This window comes from Bubalus kerabau, chromosome 3 (assembly GCF_029407905.1).
Source record: "Bubalus kerabau isolate K-KA32 ecotype Philippines breed swamp buffalo chromosome 3, PCC_UOA_SB_1v2, whole genome shotgun sequence".
NCBI lineage: Eukaryota > Metazoa > Chordata > Mammalia > Artiodactyla > Bovidae > Bubalus > Bubalus kerabau.
In genome coordinates, this window is record NC_073626.1 from 160,029,312 (window position 1) to 160,049,779 (window position 20,468).

The 20,468-nt window shown below is 53.8% G+C and overlaps 1 protein-coding gene across 8 annotated transcripts in view; it reads right to left on the reverse strand.

The window, feature by feature from the left end:
• Window positions 1-5,544: 5,544 nt before the first annotated feature.
• The window catches only part of TNS1 (tensin 1), a 217,392-nt gene continuing 202,468 nt past the window's right edge, over window positions 5,545-20,468 (reverse strand). For all 8 annotated transcript variants that reach the window (XM_055573427.1, XM_055573426.1, XM_055573425.1 and 5 more), the window contains 9 exons: window positions 20,159-20,245; window positions 18,955-19,086; window positions 18,429-18,521; window positions 17,412-17,489; window positions 15,336-15,407; window positions 14,914-15,082; window positions 14,153-14,221; window positions 13,622-13,654; window positions 5,545-10,371 (listed from right to left, as the gene is read on the reverse strand). In XM_055573427.1, the coding sequence (XP_055429402.1) occupies window positions 10,227-10,371; window positions 13,622-13,654; window positions 14,153-14,221; window positions 14,914-15,082; window positions 15,336-15,407; window positions 17,412-17,489; window positions 18,429-18,521; window positions 18,955-19,086; window positions 20,159-20,245 (878 nt within the window). In that variant the 3' untranslated portion in view covers window positions 5,545-10,226. The remainder of the gene's footprint in view (window positions 10,372-13,621; window positions 13,655-14,152; window positions 14,222-14,913; window positions 15,083-15,335; window positions 15,408-17,411; window positions 17,490-18,428; window positions 18,522-18,954; window positions 19,087-20,158; window positions 20,246-20,468) is intronic.

The following is a 20,468-nucleotide window of genomic DNA, read 5'->3' on the forward strand; positions in this document are numbered from 1 at the left end:
CTCAATGAATATTTGGTGAATTAAGGAATTGGAGTGACTGACTTACCCAAGGTGGCCCTGAGGTTTCCACGGCTGTAAGGCTTTCTTCATCGCTCCTGGTGGTCTCCTGCCCTCCTCAAGGCCTCCCCACCACGTGCCCCCACTCCTGAAATCTCCAAACACCTGAGTCCCCAAGGGAGGGCCCGTGGTGCTGCCATCAGACTGTGCTCAGGCAGGATCTGGTGCTGGAGGAGGGTGGCGGAGGGGGGCTGGTGACCTTATGGACACCTCACACTTTCCCAGGACCTAACCCTGGAATGTGAGGTTTCCCAGGACCAAGCAGGAGTCAGGGGATGAAGCGGGGGCTGAGAGGAGGGGCCCAGAACCCGGACATCCTGTCTAGATGACCAGAGATGATCTCTAAAACCCCATAAAAGCTGGAGCCATGGAGGCGGCTGACCACCATCCCCTAAGAGCTGCGGTCTGGAGTCAGGAGCCGGTGAGATCGATATCATTCGGGAGGCTTTCAGCTACAAGTCCTCTCTGCTGCCAAGTCTCCCCAGAGGCCTGAGGAAATGTGTGGAGGAGGCAAGAGGCACAAGAAAAGGCAGGGAAAGTGCATATTCCTGAAGGGCCAACAGCCTAGTAGCAGACCAAGGGACATGTTCCACGCCACAAACAAGTCTCAGTCCTCACACTTCCGGGGAAGGTGCTAGCCCATTTTACAGATGAGGAAACTGGGGCCCGGAGGAGGAAAAAAACCTCTTTGAGATCCCAGCAAAGCCAGAACCAAACCCAGCCGAGCGTGGCTCTGAGGCCAGCAGGCACCGAGGCAGGAAACCTCGGCAGTTCTCGCTGGCCGCAGGGTCCTGCCACACCTGCACTACCGGCTCCGGCCGGAAGAGGGGGCGCTCCCAGGCTAAGCCTGCAGCCTGGCCGGGGATGGAGACTGGGAGGGGGGCCCCCTCGCCCTCGCAGGAACCCGGACCTCAGCCCTCCCAAAGCATCCTTTCCCTTAGCGACAGCCCTCTCTCCCATTACCTCCCTGCGGCCCTCACCTATGGCACTGCGACGCCCAGCAAGGGCTGACCATCTCCTCCAAGAGAGGCCATCGCACACTGGACAGCCAGCACGCCATCCTCCTCACGCCGTCTCTTCTCCAAGCCAAGCTCTTCTCTACCCTCCCCCCGCCCCGCCCCGCTGCAGCTCGCTCAGGTGCCATGTGTGGTGCGTATCCGCCCCTCCGGTGTGTCTGACCCACAGAACTCATCCGGGGTGCTCTCTCCCCTCTCTGATTGTGCCGGCTCTGCTAATTAACGCAGCAAGGGGTGGGCTCACGGTGGGAGCGGCCCTAGCCCATCGCTGACCTGGTACCCCTGGGCCTGAACGCTCACTAAAGAGTTGGAAAGAAGGAAGGAATAGAGATGCCTACTGTGGAGACACAGCACAGCCCAAGGGGCCAAGTCTATCAAGTGTGTGTGTGTGTGTGTGTGTTCCTACGCTTACTGTCGGTGTTTTTAGAAGCAGTGTATCCTTTCCACATTTTGAAATGCTTAGAAACTGTTGAGACTAATAGTCATTTTCACCAATTAATGAGGGAAAAAGGCCGACTTTGATCTGGGCTTGCCCAGTGGCTAAGTGGCAAAGAATCTGTCTACAGTGCAGGAGCCATGGGAGACACAGGTTGGATCCCTGGGTTGGGAGGATCCCCGGAGGAGGGCGTGACAACCCACTCCAGTATTCTTGCCTGAAGAATCCCATTGACAGAGGAACCGGGCAGGGTACCAGCGAGGAGGAACTCCAGGGCTCCTGGAGTTCGATTCTCAAGGCCCTTCCCTCCCCATCATTGTCTGTCTATGGGCCCTAGAGGGCACATTCCCTCCAGAGACTGGCCCTTAGGAGGGTTGGAAACAGCCCAGCCTGGGTGCAGGGGAGGGATGCTTGGATGGCATTCTGCCCCAAGGAGAAGGGATGTGGGGAAGGGCTGACCGTGGGAAGCCCACGTCCATCCAGGGGGGACCTCTCCCCACTCTGCTCTCCCCCCACCACCCATCTCCAGTGCACACACCCCTGCTGTGGAAGAGCCCACCTAAGGAGTGCTGCCTGTAGAATTCCTGGGGAGAGATGGAGGACCCCAGCGCCCCTGCTGGACCTCAGACCAATTGACTCACCCTCTAGGGGGGGGGACCCAGGCTTTGCTCCTTTTCAGCCCAGTCTGACACTAAGTGCGAAACTCCTCACCTTCAGTCCCCAGCCCCACTCCCTGCCCCTCCTGCCCTCCCCTCAGCTGATATTCCTGGCCCTTCCTGGGTCATACTCTGCTCACTCCCTGCACCATCTGCTGCAACAGGAGTTCCTGCTCACCAGGGCTGGGCCTCACCCCAAAGAGGGCCCCATCTCTGCAGGGACTCCAGAATCCCATCAGCAGGGTAGGCCCAGGGTGAGGCCTAGGGTGATTCAGCCCTGTGGAGACCCAACAGGAGCACTGCAGTCCTGACGTTTCAGGAGGCGCTGAGGCAAGGCCTGGGCTCTGTGTCTCAGGCCCTGGGGTCGTTCCCAGCTGATACCAGCTGACTGATCATACAGTCCCAGCTGTGTGGTGCTTGGACTTCAGTGGCCGTGCAGGCTTCCTGGGGGTCTTCTTAACATGAAGATTCTGGTCTGCAGGTCTGAGGTGGGACTAAGAGCTCCCACCCTTCTAATAAGCTCCCGGCCGATGCTTAGGCTGACAGAGCGTGGGCTACACTTTTTACAAGAAATGAGATTTTTAGAATTCTGCTCCATGTTGCATGGCAGCCTGGATGGGAGGGGGGTTTGGGGGAGAAGGGATACATGTATGTGCATGGCTGAGTCCCTTGGCTGTTCACTTGAAACTATCACAACATTGTGAATCAGCTATCCCGATACAAAATTAAAAGTTCCCCAAAAAATTAAAAATTAAAAAAAAAGGCGAGAAAGTCCTTTAGGTTTTCCATGTACTAAGGTGGGTCATGAGCAGCCACCTCCCCACCCCTCGCTCAGCTGCAGCCCTTTGCCGTCCTCAGGGCACCAGGAGCACAGCTGGCCCCACCCTACTTCACCGTTCAGTTCCCTCCGAGCCAGGCTAGCTCAGCCAGGCGCACAAGCCTGGTTCTCGTCCCCTGTACCAGGCCCAGCCTCAGGCACCCACATGGATCCACAGCTGGGTAGCATCAGGGGGTGCCCTCCATCACACACCAGGAGCCCTGGGCCACTCCCCGGGGAGCCTCCGCAACTGCCCTGCCCTTGACCTCCTCCTGCCTGAGCAATGCCATCAGTCTGCTCTCCTGCCTGCCCATTGCTCATCAGTCCATCTTTTCCGTCTTTTCCTTCTGATGAGAACCCTGAGCAGAGGAAGAGGTGTGAGCCAGGAAGTCAGCTCCCTGGGTTCTTAACCTGGCTCTGCCACTTGGCAACGTTATGGTTTCGCGCATTCTCTGAACCCCCGTGAACCTGTTTGTTTCTCTGTAAAGTGAAGACAAGGACACAGCCCTTATCTCACTGGGTGCGTGCCCGTGAGAAAATACACACAGTGCTCAGCACTTCGCAGGTGTGCTGAATGCTGGCCGTGCCCAGTGGTGACAAGCATCAGCTTTGCCCAGTTAGAAGCTACGTGACCTCTCGCAGCCTCAGTCTCCTTGTTTGGCGCGCGAGTGTGACAACTCCTGCCACGTGGGTCCTTTGGGAAGATGAGACAGGACGAAGCCTAGCGCAGGGCAGGGGTGCAGTGCATGCTAATCCCGTCACGGGTGGGGTATCGTGTGCCCACATGTCCTCGTCCCTGAGAGCAGCAGTTCTCGAAATCTAGTCTGGGACCTCAGGGATCCCCTGAGACCCTTTCAGAGGTATTGTAAAGTCAAAGCTATCAAAGGTAATTTCTTAATAATACTAAGTTGTTACTTGTCTTTTTCACTCTCCTTTTCCCACGAGTGTATGGTGGAGTTTTCCAGGGGAGCGAACATGTAATATCACAACACAGGGAGTACAGGAGTAGATAGGAGAGTCCAGCTGGCTTCTGCTAAGCCAGGCATGAAAGAGGCTTTTCAGAAATGCTAAAGTGTCTTCCTTCTCACTCAGTCCTTTTAGTTTTAGAGAATATCATTTTTCATAAAAATGTTGTTTATGTGAACATGTGGTCAGTTTAATATTGCTGTGGAAGTGAATAAACATTTTTAAATGTTTTCAGTTTTAACTCATAATATGGCAACTATAGAAAGAGATAACCCATGTGAACAAAAGTTCTTTGAGGTCCTCAGTGATTTTTTTTAAAAATTGTTTGTTCATTTATTTATGGCCACACTGGGTCTTCACTGCTGCACACGGGCTTTCTCTAGTTGCAAAGCGGGAGCTACTCTTTAGCTGCAGTGAGTGAGATTCTCATTGCAGCGGCTTCTCCTGTGGCAGAACACAGGCTCTAAGGCACATGGGCTCAGTAGTTGGGCCGTATGGGCTTAGTTACCCCACAGCATGTGGAATCTTCCTGGACCAGGAACCGAACCTGTGTCTCCTGCACTGGCAGGTGGATTCTTGACCAGTGAGCCACCAGGGAAGTCCTCCTCAGTAATTTTTTTAAATGTAAAGGAGTCCTTAGACCAAAGCGTTTGAGAAGGCTGCCATGTGTCATGGTCCTCACTGTGCTGGCCACATGGGGGTCTCAGCATACACTCGCCCAAATCAGCTCATCCAAGCTCAAATCAACTCAACAAGGACCTGCGGTTGATGTCCTGTATGAGTCTCTGAGATCTCCCAAGGAACGCTGCACTGTGCTAGCATGCCGCGCTGCAAACCTTCTGAACTGCAGAGAATTTACCCAGGACCACAAGGCTGGGTGTCCCAGTGAGACACACACCTGCTATCTAATTGGCAGCCAGAGCTTTTCCTAGCAGCCTCTGTTCCTGCATCCTCTGATCAACCTCGCCCCTTCAGGGACCAGCACTGCCCCGTTCCCAGCCCCAATGGTTCAGAAGGCGCCACAGACAGTCACGTGACCCAGACCCAGCCGGAGCAGTTGGTTCAGAACCCAGTGACCCAGAACTACGTGACCCAATCAGGGTCTATCAGAGCCCATGAGCATTTGTCCCAAGTTGTCGTTGAAACACCAGGAGAAAAGGGCTCTCTTTTCACTGGCAGGATGAAAGCCTGGGGCCTCGAGGGGCCATATTCTAGAGCATCTGATGGTACCACCGCTGAGACAGAGGTTGCCTGAGAATTAAGCCAAATTTGGAAACAAATTCCTGCTCCTACCATTTGAGCACCTGGATTCAGCTGTGCTTGGACTTCTTGGTCATGTGTGCCGGCTAACACCTTTTTTCCCTTAAATCAGTTTGAGTTGAGTTTCTCTTCTAGCTGAGAGTCTGAAAAACTCATTGTAATCAGACCCAAGACCTGGCTGGTGGGGAAGTTTTGGGAGAACTTGGGGTGAGTCATCCCCCAGCAGCATCCCTGAAGCTCACCACAGGCCCGGAGCCTGAGTGGGACACTCTTTTGCCCACTGGAAGCGCAACAGAGCCCCTTTCCCAACAACAGAGCTAGTTAACAACACACAGATTTTTCTTTCACTTTATCATTTATAAAGCCATACAATGGATCGCAAAGAGAGCAGCTGTACAGGAGTGAAACAGCTTCAGTGTACAATACATTCATATCCAGGATAAGTAGCGTACATCAGGATTTATACAAGGTGACAGAGGTTACAGGCACAAAGATACAAAATAGAAAGTATATTTCCATCTATATAAATACACAGCCAGGGGAATGGGAGGATGCTGGGTTTTTCCCGCAGAGGGTCTGGGAGGCAGGGGCAGGAGTGGGGGTAAGGAATTCCTTACATCTGTTTTGAATGGCATGTCAGAGAGGAGAGAGGTGGGGAACCAGCATGCCCGCACACACATGCTCTCTCTCACACAGACACGAACCACATGTGGGCACACAGGAGAGTCTCTGGCTGCTGAACACTGATTAGAAACAAAAGTGGGCGGTCCTTCTACAATTAACCTTGCCGCTGGGAATTGCCCAGGTGTGGGAAGTAGACAGAGGCCCCCCAAAATTTCGGCCATCTGAGGACAGAGGAGCACCGCTGTGTGGCTGATCCCCTTCGCCACTGACACTGAGATTCCCCCGGTCGGGGGACCCTGCAAGCCTCGCCTCCGGATCCCTCTCGCCACTGGGTGGTAGTGAACTTGACATCCCATTGCCCACCACCTCCAAGCCAACTCCTAAGTTCCCTAAAGAGACAAGCAAAATACGCGCACACACACACACCCACACTTGCACACGCGCGCACACACTTTCTGTGTTACCACTGGCCAGGGCACTCCAGTCTCAGGATGCCAGGGCCTGGACCCGGGTGAAGAGTGGCCCCGGGATGCTGCCCACCCCAGCCTCTCCCAGGACCCCAAGGGTGGGGAGATGTAGAGGCAGCAGGATGCCCTTAGAAAAGACATTGGCCCCCTTGATTCCACCAGACTCTGAAGCTGGAAAAGACCAAAGCAGGGGAGAGGGCCCAGGAAGCAGAGCTGGTGGCAACGCAGGAAGGGGGAGCAGAGACAGCGGTCTAGGTACAGACTTGTCCACAGACCCCTGGGTGGTGTGGGGGGTCTGCCCAACCTCTGCTCGGCCCATCTGAGTGGGCAGAAGAATGCCCAGCTCATCTCCCTCCTGGGACCCCCTTTTAGAGAATCACATCTGTTCCACCAGCTCTCCCGTATAGTCACGCAACCACGGGGCCCCCACCCCTATCCTGTCCATCTCTGACACACCCAGGGATCCCTCTAAACCCTGCCAGGGGAGAAGGAATCCTGGCAGTCCACAAGCATCTGGAACTACTGTGGGGTCAAAGGGCCTTTCCCAAATCTAGGACACAAAGTCTTCATCCCTGGAACACCTGGCTGGAGGAGGGGCAGCCAGAGCACCACGATCGCAGGTCAGGGGCATCGCTCACCCCTGGGGCTCCATCCAGCAGCTTCCTTCCTCCCCACTTCCCCTCCGAGGTCACCTCTCCCCTGTTCCCATGCCCAGTCCTCCCCTCTGGCTCCATCTGGGAAGGGCCGCCTGAACCTGGCTGGGCCTCTGTCCCTGCTGAACGGGAGGGCTGTCACTTCCCTGCCCCACCCCCTCCCCCACCAGATACCATACAGGGCAGCTACAGCGAGGCCCCGACTGCCTCAGAGGCCTGGCTGCACAGCAAGATGCAGGCTGGGCCTGGGGCTGCAGCCCGAGCCTGCCTGGGGTCTCTGTCCCTGCCTCCCATGTTGACTAGGGCCTCCTGCCTACACCTCCCAGCCCCTTTCCCATCCCCCGCTCCCCAGCCCACTTTCAAGACCAGAAGGGGCACTCTCCTGGCTGACGAACAGATTCAACAATAAACAGCAAGGAAGATTGAGAGGGAGGAGTGGGGAGAAAAAAGGATAAACATTTACACAGTAATAACAATAATCATTAAAAGTGCTTTCTTTTAAAGGAAATCTTTGGCAAGAACATACTGCAATGCTATGGTGTGTGTGTGTGTGTGTGTGCGTGCATGTTGTGTGCACATGTGCAGGGTGCACGGGCCTAACCTGTGAGACACAGAGGGTTACGGTATCTTCCCAAGCGCTGTCTGACCCACAGATGAAGCTGCGGTGGAGACTGGGGTAACCCTTCCCCATCGTTCTTCTGGACAGGACACATGCTAGGAAACTGGCTCCTTCCAGAAGCCTGTGGGGCAGGGGGTGGATCGGCTTTCCGGCATCTCCTGGGGCCTTCCCAGAGTCGCACACGGTTCAGGCCTGAGTGGGGTGGCGTCTGGCTGGTCGTGCCTGGTGGTGGGCTGCTGGTGGGCGGTGGAAAAGCACGTGTGAGGGGTCTGATGCTCCGCCCGGCCATCCAGACCAGGAGGAAAGAGTTCCCGGGCAGTCCAGTGGGAGATTTACAAAGGAAGTAGGTGGGAATATCTTCTGTCTGGGAAAAGAGTTGGGGTTAGGTAGGGAATGAAAGGGGAAATTGGGGTGTCTGGCTTGAAGGCCTCAGGAGGAGGAGCCCCTGGGATGAAACTCAGTCACCAAGAACAAGGTTTCCATCTTTGGAAAGTGGAGGGGGGCTGCTCCCCACCATCTTCAGACACTCTCCTTTCCAACTCCCTGAAACAGAACGTCCACACAGATACAGCTTCTTGGAAAAGAAAAACTACAAGACGCACACATCACCCACGCCCACCACGCACACCCGTGTCCCTGCAGGCTCACGCACCTGCCCTTGCAGGGCCCGCAAGGAGGCGAGCAGCGCCCCCGGCATCTCTGGGGTCTGACAGCCAGGCCTGGGCTTGCCAAAAATGAGAAGGGATGAAGGGGGTGAAACGCGTGCACCCCCTCTCCGCTGAGCCTCCATCAGAGTCTAGGGAAGGCCAAGGCCTGGTCAAGGAGACCCCGATTACTCCAAGGATGAAGGCCCTGACCTTTCAGGCTTTGCTTAGAGTACAGAGAGGGACGGGGATCAGATTATGCTGGGGAGGTAACAAAGCAGTATGGGAAAATAATAAATACTTCTTGTCAATTTGCCTATTCTTTTTTTTTTTTTTAACCTTTTCTTATATTTTATTAGCTTACAGATTCTGTCACTATGTCTCACATATATATTATATATATTTATATATCAGTACAGTGCCTCTCTCTAGGGAACCCAGAGGCTTAAGAAGCTACTCAAGGATGAAGTCCTGGTGGATTTTTCCATCCGGCTTAGAGAGCTTGGGTGGTGGTCAGGGGGTCCCCAGTTGCCCAGCTGGACTCTCGGCCCTTTGACCTAAATGTGTGCCTTCTGCCCTCTGGTCCACAGCAGCCGGGCTTTGGGGGAGAAACAAGGGAGAAGGGTCGGGAGCAAGGCTTTGGTATCAGAGCAGGCCATGTGGTATGCAGCGAGCAGCCCCCAGAGCTCTGGCCAGCTCCCCTGGACAGCCCAGCAAAATCAGACCCTTAAACCCTTACAGAGGGGGCACAGGAACTACAGGGGTCTTCCCTGGGTCTCGCCAAGCAGGGCTTCTAGAAGCAGGTCCCGGGATGAGCCCCAACATGGGGACCCCGCAGGACAGGGCAGGGCAGGTCAGGAAGGCTCGCTCCCCAGCACCCTAACGGCATCCTGAACACGGGGCACATCTGAGAATGGCTGATCTGGGGCACGAAAGAGAAGAAGAGGCTGAGGACTGGGAGCGATGGGAGCCCCCTGCCTGCCCCGAGGCTGGGCCACATGCCTCGGGAAAGGCTCCCCGAGCTGGGCAGCCACCCTTCCTGAGGGGTCTTTTCCCCAAAGCCCTGGACACATCTGTCCTCATCTTCTCAAACCAACGCCCCAGCCTCCAGGTGCCGGCAGGTCAGGAGGAATGCTGCAGCGTGGCCAGCCCCACTCCGTGGGGGTCTCTGCTGAGGAGAAGGGGCTGGCGGCCCCGAAGGCTGTTAGAGCAGGTCCAGGGACCAGGAAAGTCCATGATCTACAATGCTGGGTGCCCCTGGGGAAGGGGACTTATGCAGCCTCCTTGCTGCCCTGTCAACCCACCCCTACTCTTTCTTTCTTTGGACGCTGTGCACATGTGTGTGCAAACACAGGGGACATGTATACCTGTTTATAATTCTAGCTGAGAGGCAAACAGAAATCAGTGAGTGAGGATGTGGGTGTGGCCATATATACACCCCATAAACACACCCACAAACTGTACATCGGAGGCAGAGCAAAGAGACCTTAGGTGCCTGGGGTCTGACATACTTTCAGAAGCAAAAGTTCTGCCGCTGGACGTCCCATGCGGGCTCTTTTTGGTTTGGTGATCTACCCCAGAGGTGGCCAGAGAAAGATTATCCACGGGATTTCTCCTTGTAAAGCAGTTGGGTTAGGGAGGAAGAGCTTTTCCATTTTCATTCAAAATGTGGGTCTCCAAGGAGATCAGTCCTGTCTCCCCCAAGGAGCTCCATCAGAGGGTGGAGGGGGACTTTGGTGGACCTGGTGAGTTTTGGAGGCTCTGGGGGTTTCGCAGTATCCATCTCCCCAGGGGAATCTGAGTTATTCTCCTCCATCTCTTTCTTTCTTTCTCTCTCTCTCCCCCTCCCCGCTCAATTCACTTCCCTCTCCCCACATGACACTTTCTTCTCTCCTTCTCCAAAATGGCCCAAAGTCCTCCTTCTGGATTCAAGGATGGTCAGGATTTATGGGTCCCCTCCCCACATGCCCCATCCCCACTGCCCTGGCCCTGGGCAAGGGGTGGCGGGGGCTCATCTCTTCTGGCCGGCACTCAGCATGACCTTGGAGACAAAGCTGACGATGGCGGAGGCCGGCTGGTTGGGGTCAAGCTCAGCAAAGAGGTGGCAGGCGTTGTCCGTGGCGCTTCCCTGTTTCCGGGCCACAAAACCGAAGAGCCTGCAGGGGCAGGAGACAGGTAACAGGTGTGAGTGGGGAGCAGGAGGAGCCCCAGGCCTTGGAGAGGCACCCCGGGGAGCAGGCTCCTCCCTGCTCCCTTCCCCGTCTTTCCCCACCTCCCCAAGCACTGGGCACTGAGGGTGATGCACACAAGAAACCCTCTCTTCCCTTCACCAGCAAGGGAACCAGCACTGGAGATGGCATGTCACTTGTTCAGGGTCAGCAGAAATTCCCTGGCGGGGGGTAGGCGAGGAGAAGGAGGAGGCGCTGGAGGCAAACGAGCAACAAGACCAGACAGCAAGAGGTGGGGATGACGCCAAAAATAAAACGGAACATTCCTAAACCGGCTTCTCTCAGCCCGTCCCTGCCACACCCCTGGCCGACTGTTCTTACACACAACACATAAACAAAACGCCATCTGCCTGTCAGAGAGCTCGTCCTCAGACACCACAGAGGGTCAGGGAGACCAAAGGACGAGAGGCCACTGTCCCCCACCACATACACACACACGTACACACACACACATTTCTCCTGTGCTCCAGAGAATGGGAAGGGGGTGGGACCCCACACCTGTTCCCCAACCCCGACTCCCCACACTAGGACTGGAGTGACCGAGCATTCTCTCTTTGCAAAACAGAGTTAAAAATACGAGCGCAGAGAACAGAATGTGAGCTCAAGTCCCCTCCCAGTAGGCACGTTGCTAATTAGAGCTGGATGGGGAAATCAGGACAGCTGGGGATTCCAATGGAAACCCCTCGCCCAGGACTGGACACAGCAGCTAAAATTAGCCAGGCTGGGTCTGGTTTGCCATCCCGTGCACACATGCGTGTGTAACACACACATACACAAGGGGCTTCCCACAGCTTTGCTCTTCCCAAATGTGTTTCAGGGGCTGAATCAACCCAATCAGCTCAGAGGCCTGGGGTGATCATCTGCACAGGAGGCGGGGAAGGTTGGGCCTGTGGACCACATCCAGAGCCCCTTCCCAGCCTTGCAGGGGTGAGGGGGTGGGGGCGCTCCTCGGTGCAGTGGAGGGAGACGAGGGCAGAGGGCTCCGAGCTGCCCGCGTGACAGCGAGCCAACCCCAGCTCGCTTCTGCCAAGATGAGAACCGGTCAACCTCTCAGGCCTGAACACTGCCCACCTGCCCTCCCTGGTGTTTATTTCAGCTCCATAGGTCCCTGGGCCAACTCAACTGTGGGCCAACTCAACTGTATCCCAAGCTCTTTCTCTGCTTGGAGGAGTGGATGCAGGCAAGAAACCTCAGCCCCAAAGGCAGAGAGGGGCATGACAAGCACCCGAGAGGAAGCACCTCCTTAAATGTGGGGCCCGGGGCATCTCTCTGGCCTCAGCCTGGTCCAGCCCTGAGCTCTCCTGGGCCTCAGCAAGGGTGAGTCATAAGGAAGCCCCACACAAAACCTGCTTTTAAATAAAGAATTTCCAGACCTGGGACCAACCTGCTTCAGCCCCTGACCCATCTCCCACTCGCAGGGCCCAGCAGTGAGTAAGGATAAGACCCTTCAAACAGAGAGCTCTGGCCTCCTTACTGGCAGAAGGGACTCAAAGACCCTAATAACTCTGTGAGTCTCAGAGGCGGCTGAGACAGAAGGGAGGCAAGCTTCGAGAGGAACTGGACACCAGGGCCTCCTTGCAGCTGTATGTGACCATGGGCCAGAAGAGGTCTCCTCCATCCCTCACGGCCCCTCTGGACACCCCCAGAGGGAGATTCATCATGCCAATGCTGGTCAGTTCTACTCAGTTGGACCATGGCGGCCTCACTGGGCCTCCTCCTCACTCTCCATCTCTCTGCCTCCATCTTTTCATTTCTTTCTTTATGCAGTAGACACAGTCCTGCCCTCAGGAGCTTGAAGTCTGGTGGCTTCCCTTTCCCATCCCCATGAAAGCAGCTCTCTCCTACTCGCTGCACCCATTTCTACCCGTCTTATAAGACCTGTTTTTAAATACAGGTTCTTTCCCCAGGTGGCGCTGGTGGTAAAATAACCCATCTGCCAATACAGGAGGCAGGAGATGTAAGAAACATGGGTTCAGTCCCTGGGTTGGGAAGATCCCCTTGGAGGCAGGCACGGCAACCCGCTCCAGTATTCTTGCTGGAGAATCCCATGGAGAGAGGAAGCTGGCAGGGTACAGTCCATAGGGTCTCACAGAATCGGACACGATCAAGCTACTAACACTTTTCTCCATATCTCTCCCTGCCTGGAAGCACTCTGCCTCATGATACCACAGATGTGAGCCGTCTCCTCCTGACATGCCTCGTTCAGCAGTGGTTGTAATTTTCTTTTTTTTTTAACAGTGAAAGTTTCCTTTCTCTAAAGCCAATCTTATATGAAGTCTGGATATGTAAAGGTGACAACAGTATTTATGGTTATAAATGTAACAATTCAACAGCCTAACATGGACCTATGATAAAATCAATCAGAAAAAACGGGGCTATCTGGATATGCCTGACAAAGTGCAAGGTGGAATTACAGACCTCAGTGAGCCTTACGTCAACTTTAGTAGCCAGCTTATTCCCATGCTTTGTTTTGTTTTACTGAGAAAAACTCTGATTCATGCTGATAAATAACCGTAAATCACAGCAGGGTTTTTCCTCCCTTCAAGCAGCCCAGTTACACCCAAGGAACCTCGAGCTCCTTGGAACACAGTATGAAAATTGCCGCAGCACCTTAGCCTGTTTATACACTTCTCTCATCTACTGTGCCAACATCAGGCACCCAAGGGCAGAGCCAGCCTCCTGGTTGGTCTGAATTTTCCAAGGGCTGAGTTCCCTGGAAACACTTACAAATCCTGAAATGGATGGGAAATTAACCAAAGGGCCACAAGGCCATCCCTGGAATTCTGGAAGGAATTCAGACCTCCCGGACTCGTGCGGTCCGATGAGGAGGCCTAGTCCCCCAGGAAAGCAGGAATGGGAGTCAAGGAAGCCAGGATTGTGGAAGAAAAGATTGTTTAAACAACCCCTGCCCCACTGCCATCACCTCCCAATAAAACTCTGGGTTTTCGATTCCCTTCCTCAGCCCCTGCTGGTCTGGTTCTGGGAGCAGGACGGGGACAAGGTGGGAGGCTGGGCCTTCAGCCCCAGGCAGGAGACCTGGCTGCCTGGGCCAACTTTTCTCCAGAGCCACCTTTTGCTTGCCCCCTGGTCCTGGAGTTTAACCTGCTCCCACACCCACCTCCCCCTGAGCCAGGGAGCATAACAACCTGCCAGCCAGGTGGGGGAGAAGGACACTTACTTAGCAGGGGCACCTCCCTCCGTCTTCGTCCACCTAGGGAGAGAATGAGGACACAGCGTAAACCACCACTTCCCCTCAGAGCCCAGCCCCAGCGCCCAGACCCCTGGGGAAGACAGAGCCCCAGTGCCTGGGACCAGGGTCCCTAAAGACAACACAGAGGGAGGGTGTTCACAGTGGAGCGATGGAGCGAGCACTGTGGCCTGCTTCCCAGGGAGCTGTCCCCAGCATGCAGAGGGAAGCGGCTCCAAGTCAGAGGGGTGGAAGCAGGCATTTGAGTCCCCAGGAGGGGCTTCAAATTTGTGGGGGAAAATGCTAAAAGATGCCAACACAGCCACGCCACTCACGGTCCCACAGTCATGGGCAGATCTCCAAATTGAGCCAAGAATGCACACCCTTACACTTGCAGCACACACGAGTGCATACACACACATGTGCACACACTCACACATGCACACACACACATGGATGCACACACACAGACTTCCAGGGTTGGAGAGATGTCTGGGAGGGCAGGTGTCCACAGAGACTTACTTCCTTTCCTGTGGATCCAGGTCACAGAAGGTCACGGTGTTGAGGGGGTAGTGTCGCCTGAAGAAGAGCCTGTGGCACACGCATCAGATAAACAGTAAGCGCTGAAGTGACTGCTCTTCCCCGCCCCCCACTGCAGGCCAGGCCACCACCTGTGGCTGTCACAGGTCGACACAACCTCTCCCTGATGAGCACGATGGCCTGGGCTACTCCCCTTGGGGACATAAAGCAATGCACAGGGACAGAGAGATGTGTCATAGAAACATGTCTCAAATGCTAGAGACTAGGAAAAGAAGGAAGAAACTGGCCTTGAGGAATGAGAAATGGGCCCTAGAGGAGGAAGAAAAGGACCTGGGGAAAAAACATGAGAGAAAGGGTCTCTGCTCCAGAAAGCAGAGACTTTTACCAGTTGTATTTATAGCTATATGGTCAATGCAGGCATGTTTATAGAAGGAAGGAAGAATGAATGAATGAATGGATAAACAGATGGATAGATAGATGGGGGAGACGAATGAAGGGAAAAAATGAGTGGGGAAGATGGATGGAGGATGAATGGATGCAGGAATGGAAAGATCAATTAGTGAGTGGGTGAGCAAGCGGATGGATGGGTGGGCAGGTAGATGGATGGGTGAATGAGTGGATGGATAAGTGGTTAGATGGGCAGAAGGGATGAATCAGCTGGTGAGCAGGTTGATACATGTATGGACAGACGGGTCACAAGGCGGTGGGGTTGCCCAACATAGAAGCAAGTAGAAGAGTCTTACTTTCTCTGGTTGTCAGTCAGTGTAATTCCCTGGGCAGAAACTTTGAAGTGAACGATGGTGGCAGCTGGTGTGGGGTCAGCAGCCAGGGTCTCAGAAATGGCTTTGGAGATGGCCTGTGGCCCAGTGAGTGACTCCATGTCCACAGAGTTGACGAAGAGCACGTTGCAGGCTGGGGAAAAAACCCACCCAAGGAGGAGTCACGGGGGCCAAAGTGGGTGGGGGCCATCCCCAGGTCCTCTTTTCAGGGAGAAGGCAGCAGATGAATTTCAGACCAGCCTTGGACCAAGGCATCACACACAAAAATGTGGACTGCCTGGTGACCTCTGGGTCTAGGAGAGACATCCAGCCTGCACCTGCAGGAGGGTCCAGGGCCAGGGGGAGCAAAGGTCTGGGCAGGGATCCCATCTGGGGTGCCCACTCACCTGCCCCTTGCTTCAGCAGGTCACTGGTTGAGTTGGCAGGGCCCGAGCTATCTTTCGATTCATCTGTGGGGTCTGAGACAAAAATTTAATTCAGCTGGTAATTAAAACCCCAGAGCTGGAAAGAAGCACAGGGTTGGCCAGGCCTCAGGCTAGCTCTGCAAATACTTCACGCAACAGATACTGCTTCTCATAACCAGCCCTGCCAGTCGGCACGTGTGTCCAGTGTGAACGTGCGGCAATTGCTCTAAGAACTCAGTACCCTGGTTGGGAGCTCTGGGGTCCCACAGAACCAGGGTCAGGCAATTATCAGCTATCTACAAAACAGAGGTGAAGATGAGAATACCCACTCACTGGGTTTTTCAGATGCTCCATCAACGGTGTTAGTCCCTAATTAACAAAAAGCAAGCCTTCAAGTGGCCAATAATATGGTTGCTTTGCATCAACATGTCTCTGTGTAGACTAGTAAACACTCTAATTCATTAAACCATAAGGCAGCACAACTATAATTTCAACAGTAATAAGAACTGAGTACGGTGGTGCTAGTGGTAAAGAACCTGCCTGCCAACACAGGAGGCATAAGAGATGGGAGTTCAGTCCCTGGGTTGGGAAGATCCCCTGGAGGAGGGCATGACAACCCACTCCAGTATTCTTGCCTGGAGAATCCCAGGCACAGAGGAGCCTGGTGGGCTACAGTCCATAGGGCTGCAAAGAGTCCAACACAACTGAAGCAGCTTAGCAAGCACTTTATGCCAGCATTTCCTAGACTTTGGTATACAGGTTTGTTAAAACATGCATTTCTGGGCCCCACCCCAGAGTTTCTAATTAGCTGGGGCTCGAGAATATCTACATTTTTAACAAGCTCCCAGGGGTGCTGATGCTGCTTCTCTGGGGACCATATTATGAGAACCACTGGTTTACATGATGTAAATAAATAGCAGTTATATAATTGTTAAGTTACTTTGGTAAATTCCTTAGAAATACAATTTAATTAGTGTCTAAATCATGTGTTTAATGGGACTATTTAAATAATATTTGAACTTTTAAGTTAATAACAGTAGTCAATTATCATTAATAATTCAATGAATTGGATTCAATACACAGAAATCGCCAAATAATATTGGAGATTTTAAGTGTGGACATAACCCCAGGAGCTCCAAGAGAGACTGAAAGCAAGTCCCAGGCACAATTCTGAATATTCCATTACTGGACAGACAGCATGGGGAGAAGACACCCCAGTTACTGGTTCCTGGAGCTCAAGTTCATGACCAGGCATATTCCTTTCCCCTCATGGGAGCCCCACGTACCTGGGGCTGCATGAAGGAAGCCTGTGTCGTTGAAGAGTTTGGGGTGTCCATCGGCCCTCCTCCGAGGATGAGGCACCTCTCTGAGAGAAACTAAAAATCTCCTTCGGCGGCCTCAGTGTCACTCAAATTCTCGCCCTGTATGTCTGGAGGCTCTTGGGTTCCATGTTTACTTCCCACAGTCAAGAGAGCTGGCTCCTCCCATCAGCCCCACGTCCCTCCTGGCCATGCAAACCAGAAACTTCAGGGACATCTTAGGCTTCCTCTTTCCTTCCCAAGCCACACACAGTGCAGCCACCTCTTCCTCTAAGCGATCCCTCGAGTGTACGTTTCCGTCTCCACTCAGACACCTGGACGCCCCATGTTCTACTTCTGCCCTCCCCTCCCCCTTCCTCGGCCCTGCCCACTGATGCCCATCTCCTCGGCCGAACACGGTCCTCCCCCGACGGCTGTTTCCTGCTTCTAGCGCCTCCCCTGGGATGAGGCTTACTTCTGAGGACACAGGGATGAATTCTTAAAACCTCCAGAGAAGTTTCCAGAACAATCTGGCAAGTCAATTATGTATGTTTCTGGAATTAAGCTTTTAAGTGAACTTTCTCTTCTTTTTTTATTAGAAAAAATAAAGCAGAGAGTGGTTTCGAGTTTCCCCAGATTGGCAGCATGACCCGTTTCCTCCAAGCCTGGCCCACGTTCTGGAGCAGCTGGCTGGGGGCTGAGACGCAGAGGAGGCCAGCGCAAGGGTGCGCTTGGAGGGCGAGGAGTCTCAGGTTCCTACCTCGGTTTGGAATGACCAGCTTGCAGGGCAGGGCCAGCGGGATGATGGAGTGCTGGTAGACCAGGGCAGAGAGAGATCCTGCAGAGAGAGACAGCCCCGCAGAGGCTGTGTTATTGGGAGCAGGTCGCAGGCACTAGGATCAGCCCACCCACCCCACCCCACCATCCATAATCTTCCACTTCTTTACTACCTCTCCCTCATCCCACCCACAAAGCTGAAACTTCACTCTCTCTTGGTTAGCAAGATCCAAGGAGGAAGATTCTAAAGGCTCACTCTGGGCATCAGAAGGGTACCCTACAGCTTTCCTTTATTGACAGCTACACCCAGCATCCGTCCTACGTCCCTCCCGCTGCCAGGGCCCCTCTCAGGAGAGCGTAGCAGAAGTGTCAGAGGATGGCGGGATCAAACCCACACTCAGGAACTTACAAGAGGTGTGTCCCTGGTAAGTCTAACTCCGACGAACCTCAGTTTCCTCGTGTGTGAAATGGGACCATGACACCTACCACACAGGATGGTCAGGAGACCAGAAGTGGTATAAAGTACCTAAGGTGGCTTTCAGCTTCCCAGGTGGCACTAGTGGTAAAGAACCCGCCTGCCAATGCAGGAGACGTAAGTGACGCAGGTTCGATCCCTGGGTCGGGAAGATCCCCTGGAGGAGGGCGTGGCAGCCCACTCCAGTATTCTTGCCTGGAGAATCCCATAGAGAGAACAGCCTGACAGGCTACAGTCCATGGGGTTGCAAAGAGTTGGACACAACTGAAGCGACTTAGCACGCATCGTGGCTTTCACATGGCAGCCTTTGTTATAGTTGTTATTCCACTGATCACAGTAACAGGTCCCCGTGGGGCAGGACAAAAACAGAAAGGAATTTGGCAGAGTGAAGGTACCACAGAACAGAGGAAGGGAGTCACGGTGCATTTCCCTGCTGCGTCTATGACAAGGGTGACAAGATAGAAGCTGCAGCAGGGAAGCCGGGACGGGCCTGAGACAGTGGGGACGGGGGCAGGGATGGCTCACCGAAGTTTGGCTCGTTGGGGCAGCCCTTGAGCTTGACTCCTCTGGGGCCGGTCTCTATCAGGAAGTGCCTCACGAGCTCGTGGGTCATGTCCCCTGGGACAAAGAGAAAGAAATGCAGATAGGTCACTGCTTATGGCATCCCCCCTACCACCTCCCAACACCACTTCCCAACTTCTCCAGTGAGTGAGGCTGTGATGGAGAAAGGTTCACAGCAATAATATGGCCAGAGCCCTGGGATGGAGAGATCACCACTGCTAGCCCGCCTCTCAAGGAAACTCAGTCACAGGGTTCCAGTCATCTTGCTCCCCTGTTCTCTGACCCCAGTCATCACCAAGCTCAAGACCCATCTTTCTGAAGAGTCCGACTAGCAGGGACCAGCTCCCATGAGAACTAGAAGACCTGCACACCCCATCCTACCCGCGCCCCCGCCCACATCCCTACCCCCAACCCTGGTCCTTCTAACCGATCAGAACCTAAAGAGACTGCAGGGACCCCCTGGTCCTGAGCCCCACTGGACAAGCTTTACCTTTTTTATTCTGCTGCATGATGGTCGGAGGGGGCGAAGACACCTTCATGGCCAACCCATAGGCTCCTCGGAAGGAGTGGCTGTCACGGATGATGAAAGCCCCTGGCTCCTGGTCCTTAAGGAGGGCGATGGCTAAATCAGGAGAGAAGAAGAAATGAGAAACTGATGCACTGGTTTCACCAATTCAGTGGACATGAACTGGGGCAAACTCTGGGAGATGGTAAGGGACAGGGAGGCTAGTGTGCTGCAGTCCATGGGGTCGCAAAGTGACTGAACAACAAAAACTTCACTTAAGTCTTATCAGGCCTCAAATCTCATTCTTTCTCAGGTGAGAGGAGAGTCCCTAAAGTTAAAATGTAAACACTCCTAAGGGTCCTCCTACACTAGAGTCAGCAAAATTTTTCTGTAAAGAGCCAGACAGTCAATATTTCAGGCTTTGCAGGCCATGCAGTGTTAGCTGCAACTATTCATGGCTGCCATCACAGCACAAAAGCAGCCCAGTCAGTGAGTAATCAGATAGATGGGGCTTCCCTAATGACTCAGCAGGTAAAGAATCCGCTTGCAACACAGGAGATGCAGGTTCGATCCCTGGGTCGGGAAGATCCCATGGAGGAGGAAATGGCAACCCATTCTAGGATTCTGGCCTGGAAAATCCCATGGACAAAGGAGCCTAGCAGGCTACAGTCCACAGGGTTGCAAAGAGTCTGACATGACTGAGTGACTGAGCATACAACGTTGCAAGAAAACTGTTTATGGAAACAAGCAGCAGCCCGGATCTGACCCGTGGCTAGAAGTCACCCTGCCCTACATCCGCACAGACTTTTCATAGGAGCTGATGCCTCTCATCTCCATCTCCACAGCCCCAACTATGTTTTTCTATAAAATGTGCAGAAATCTCCCACAGCATGCAGATGGAGGGCTAAGGTTCCATATGATCTCAGCCAGCCTTTTCATTTTGCCCTGGAAAATCAAGACTTTGCCACTTTTAAGGAACTAGCTACAACCACAGCTCCTGCTCCCTGCCCTTGGCCTTGGGAAGGTGCCTCCTACTGTCTAACTTTGGGGCCAGTTCCTCTCTGTGACCACCACCTACTGCAGAGAGGAGTGAGTCTGCTTATATCCCTTGCCCAAGGAAGACAAGATGGGCAGCAGCCAGTGTGACCTCGGATGGACCCCAGGACCTTCAGTATCACCCAACACTCACCCTGTTCTCTGGAGATCTCAGGCTTGTACCAATACTTGGAAGTGTCTTGGACAAACTTCACTTTAGCCCGCGTCTCAGGACTGTTGTCTAAAGAAGGAGAGGACAGGAGGTGTTATGAGTCTCCATCTCTGTCCCCCCAAAAAGATATGTTAGAATCCTAACCCCCAGGACCTGTGAATGGAACTTTATTTGGAAATAGTCTTTGCAGATGTAACCAAGTTAAGATGCAGTCATGCCAGATTAGAGTGGACCCCAATCCAATATGACTTATGTCGTAATAAAAAAAAAGAGGAAGGGAGACGAAGGGGAG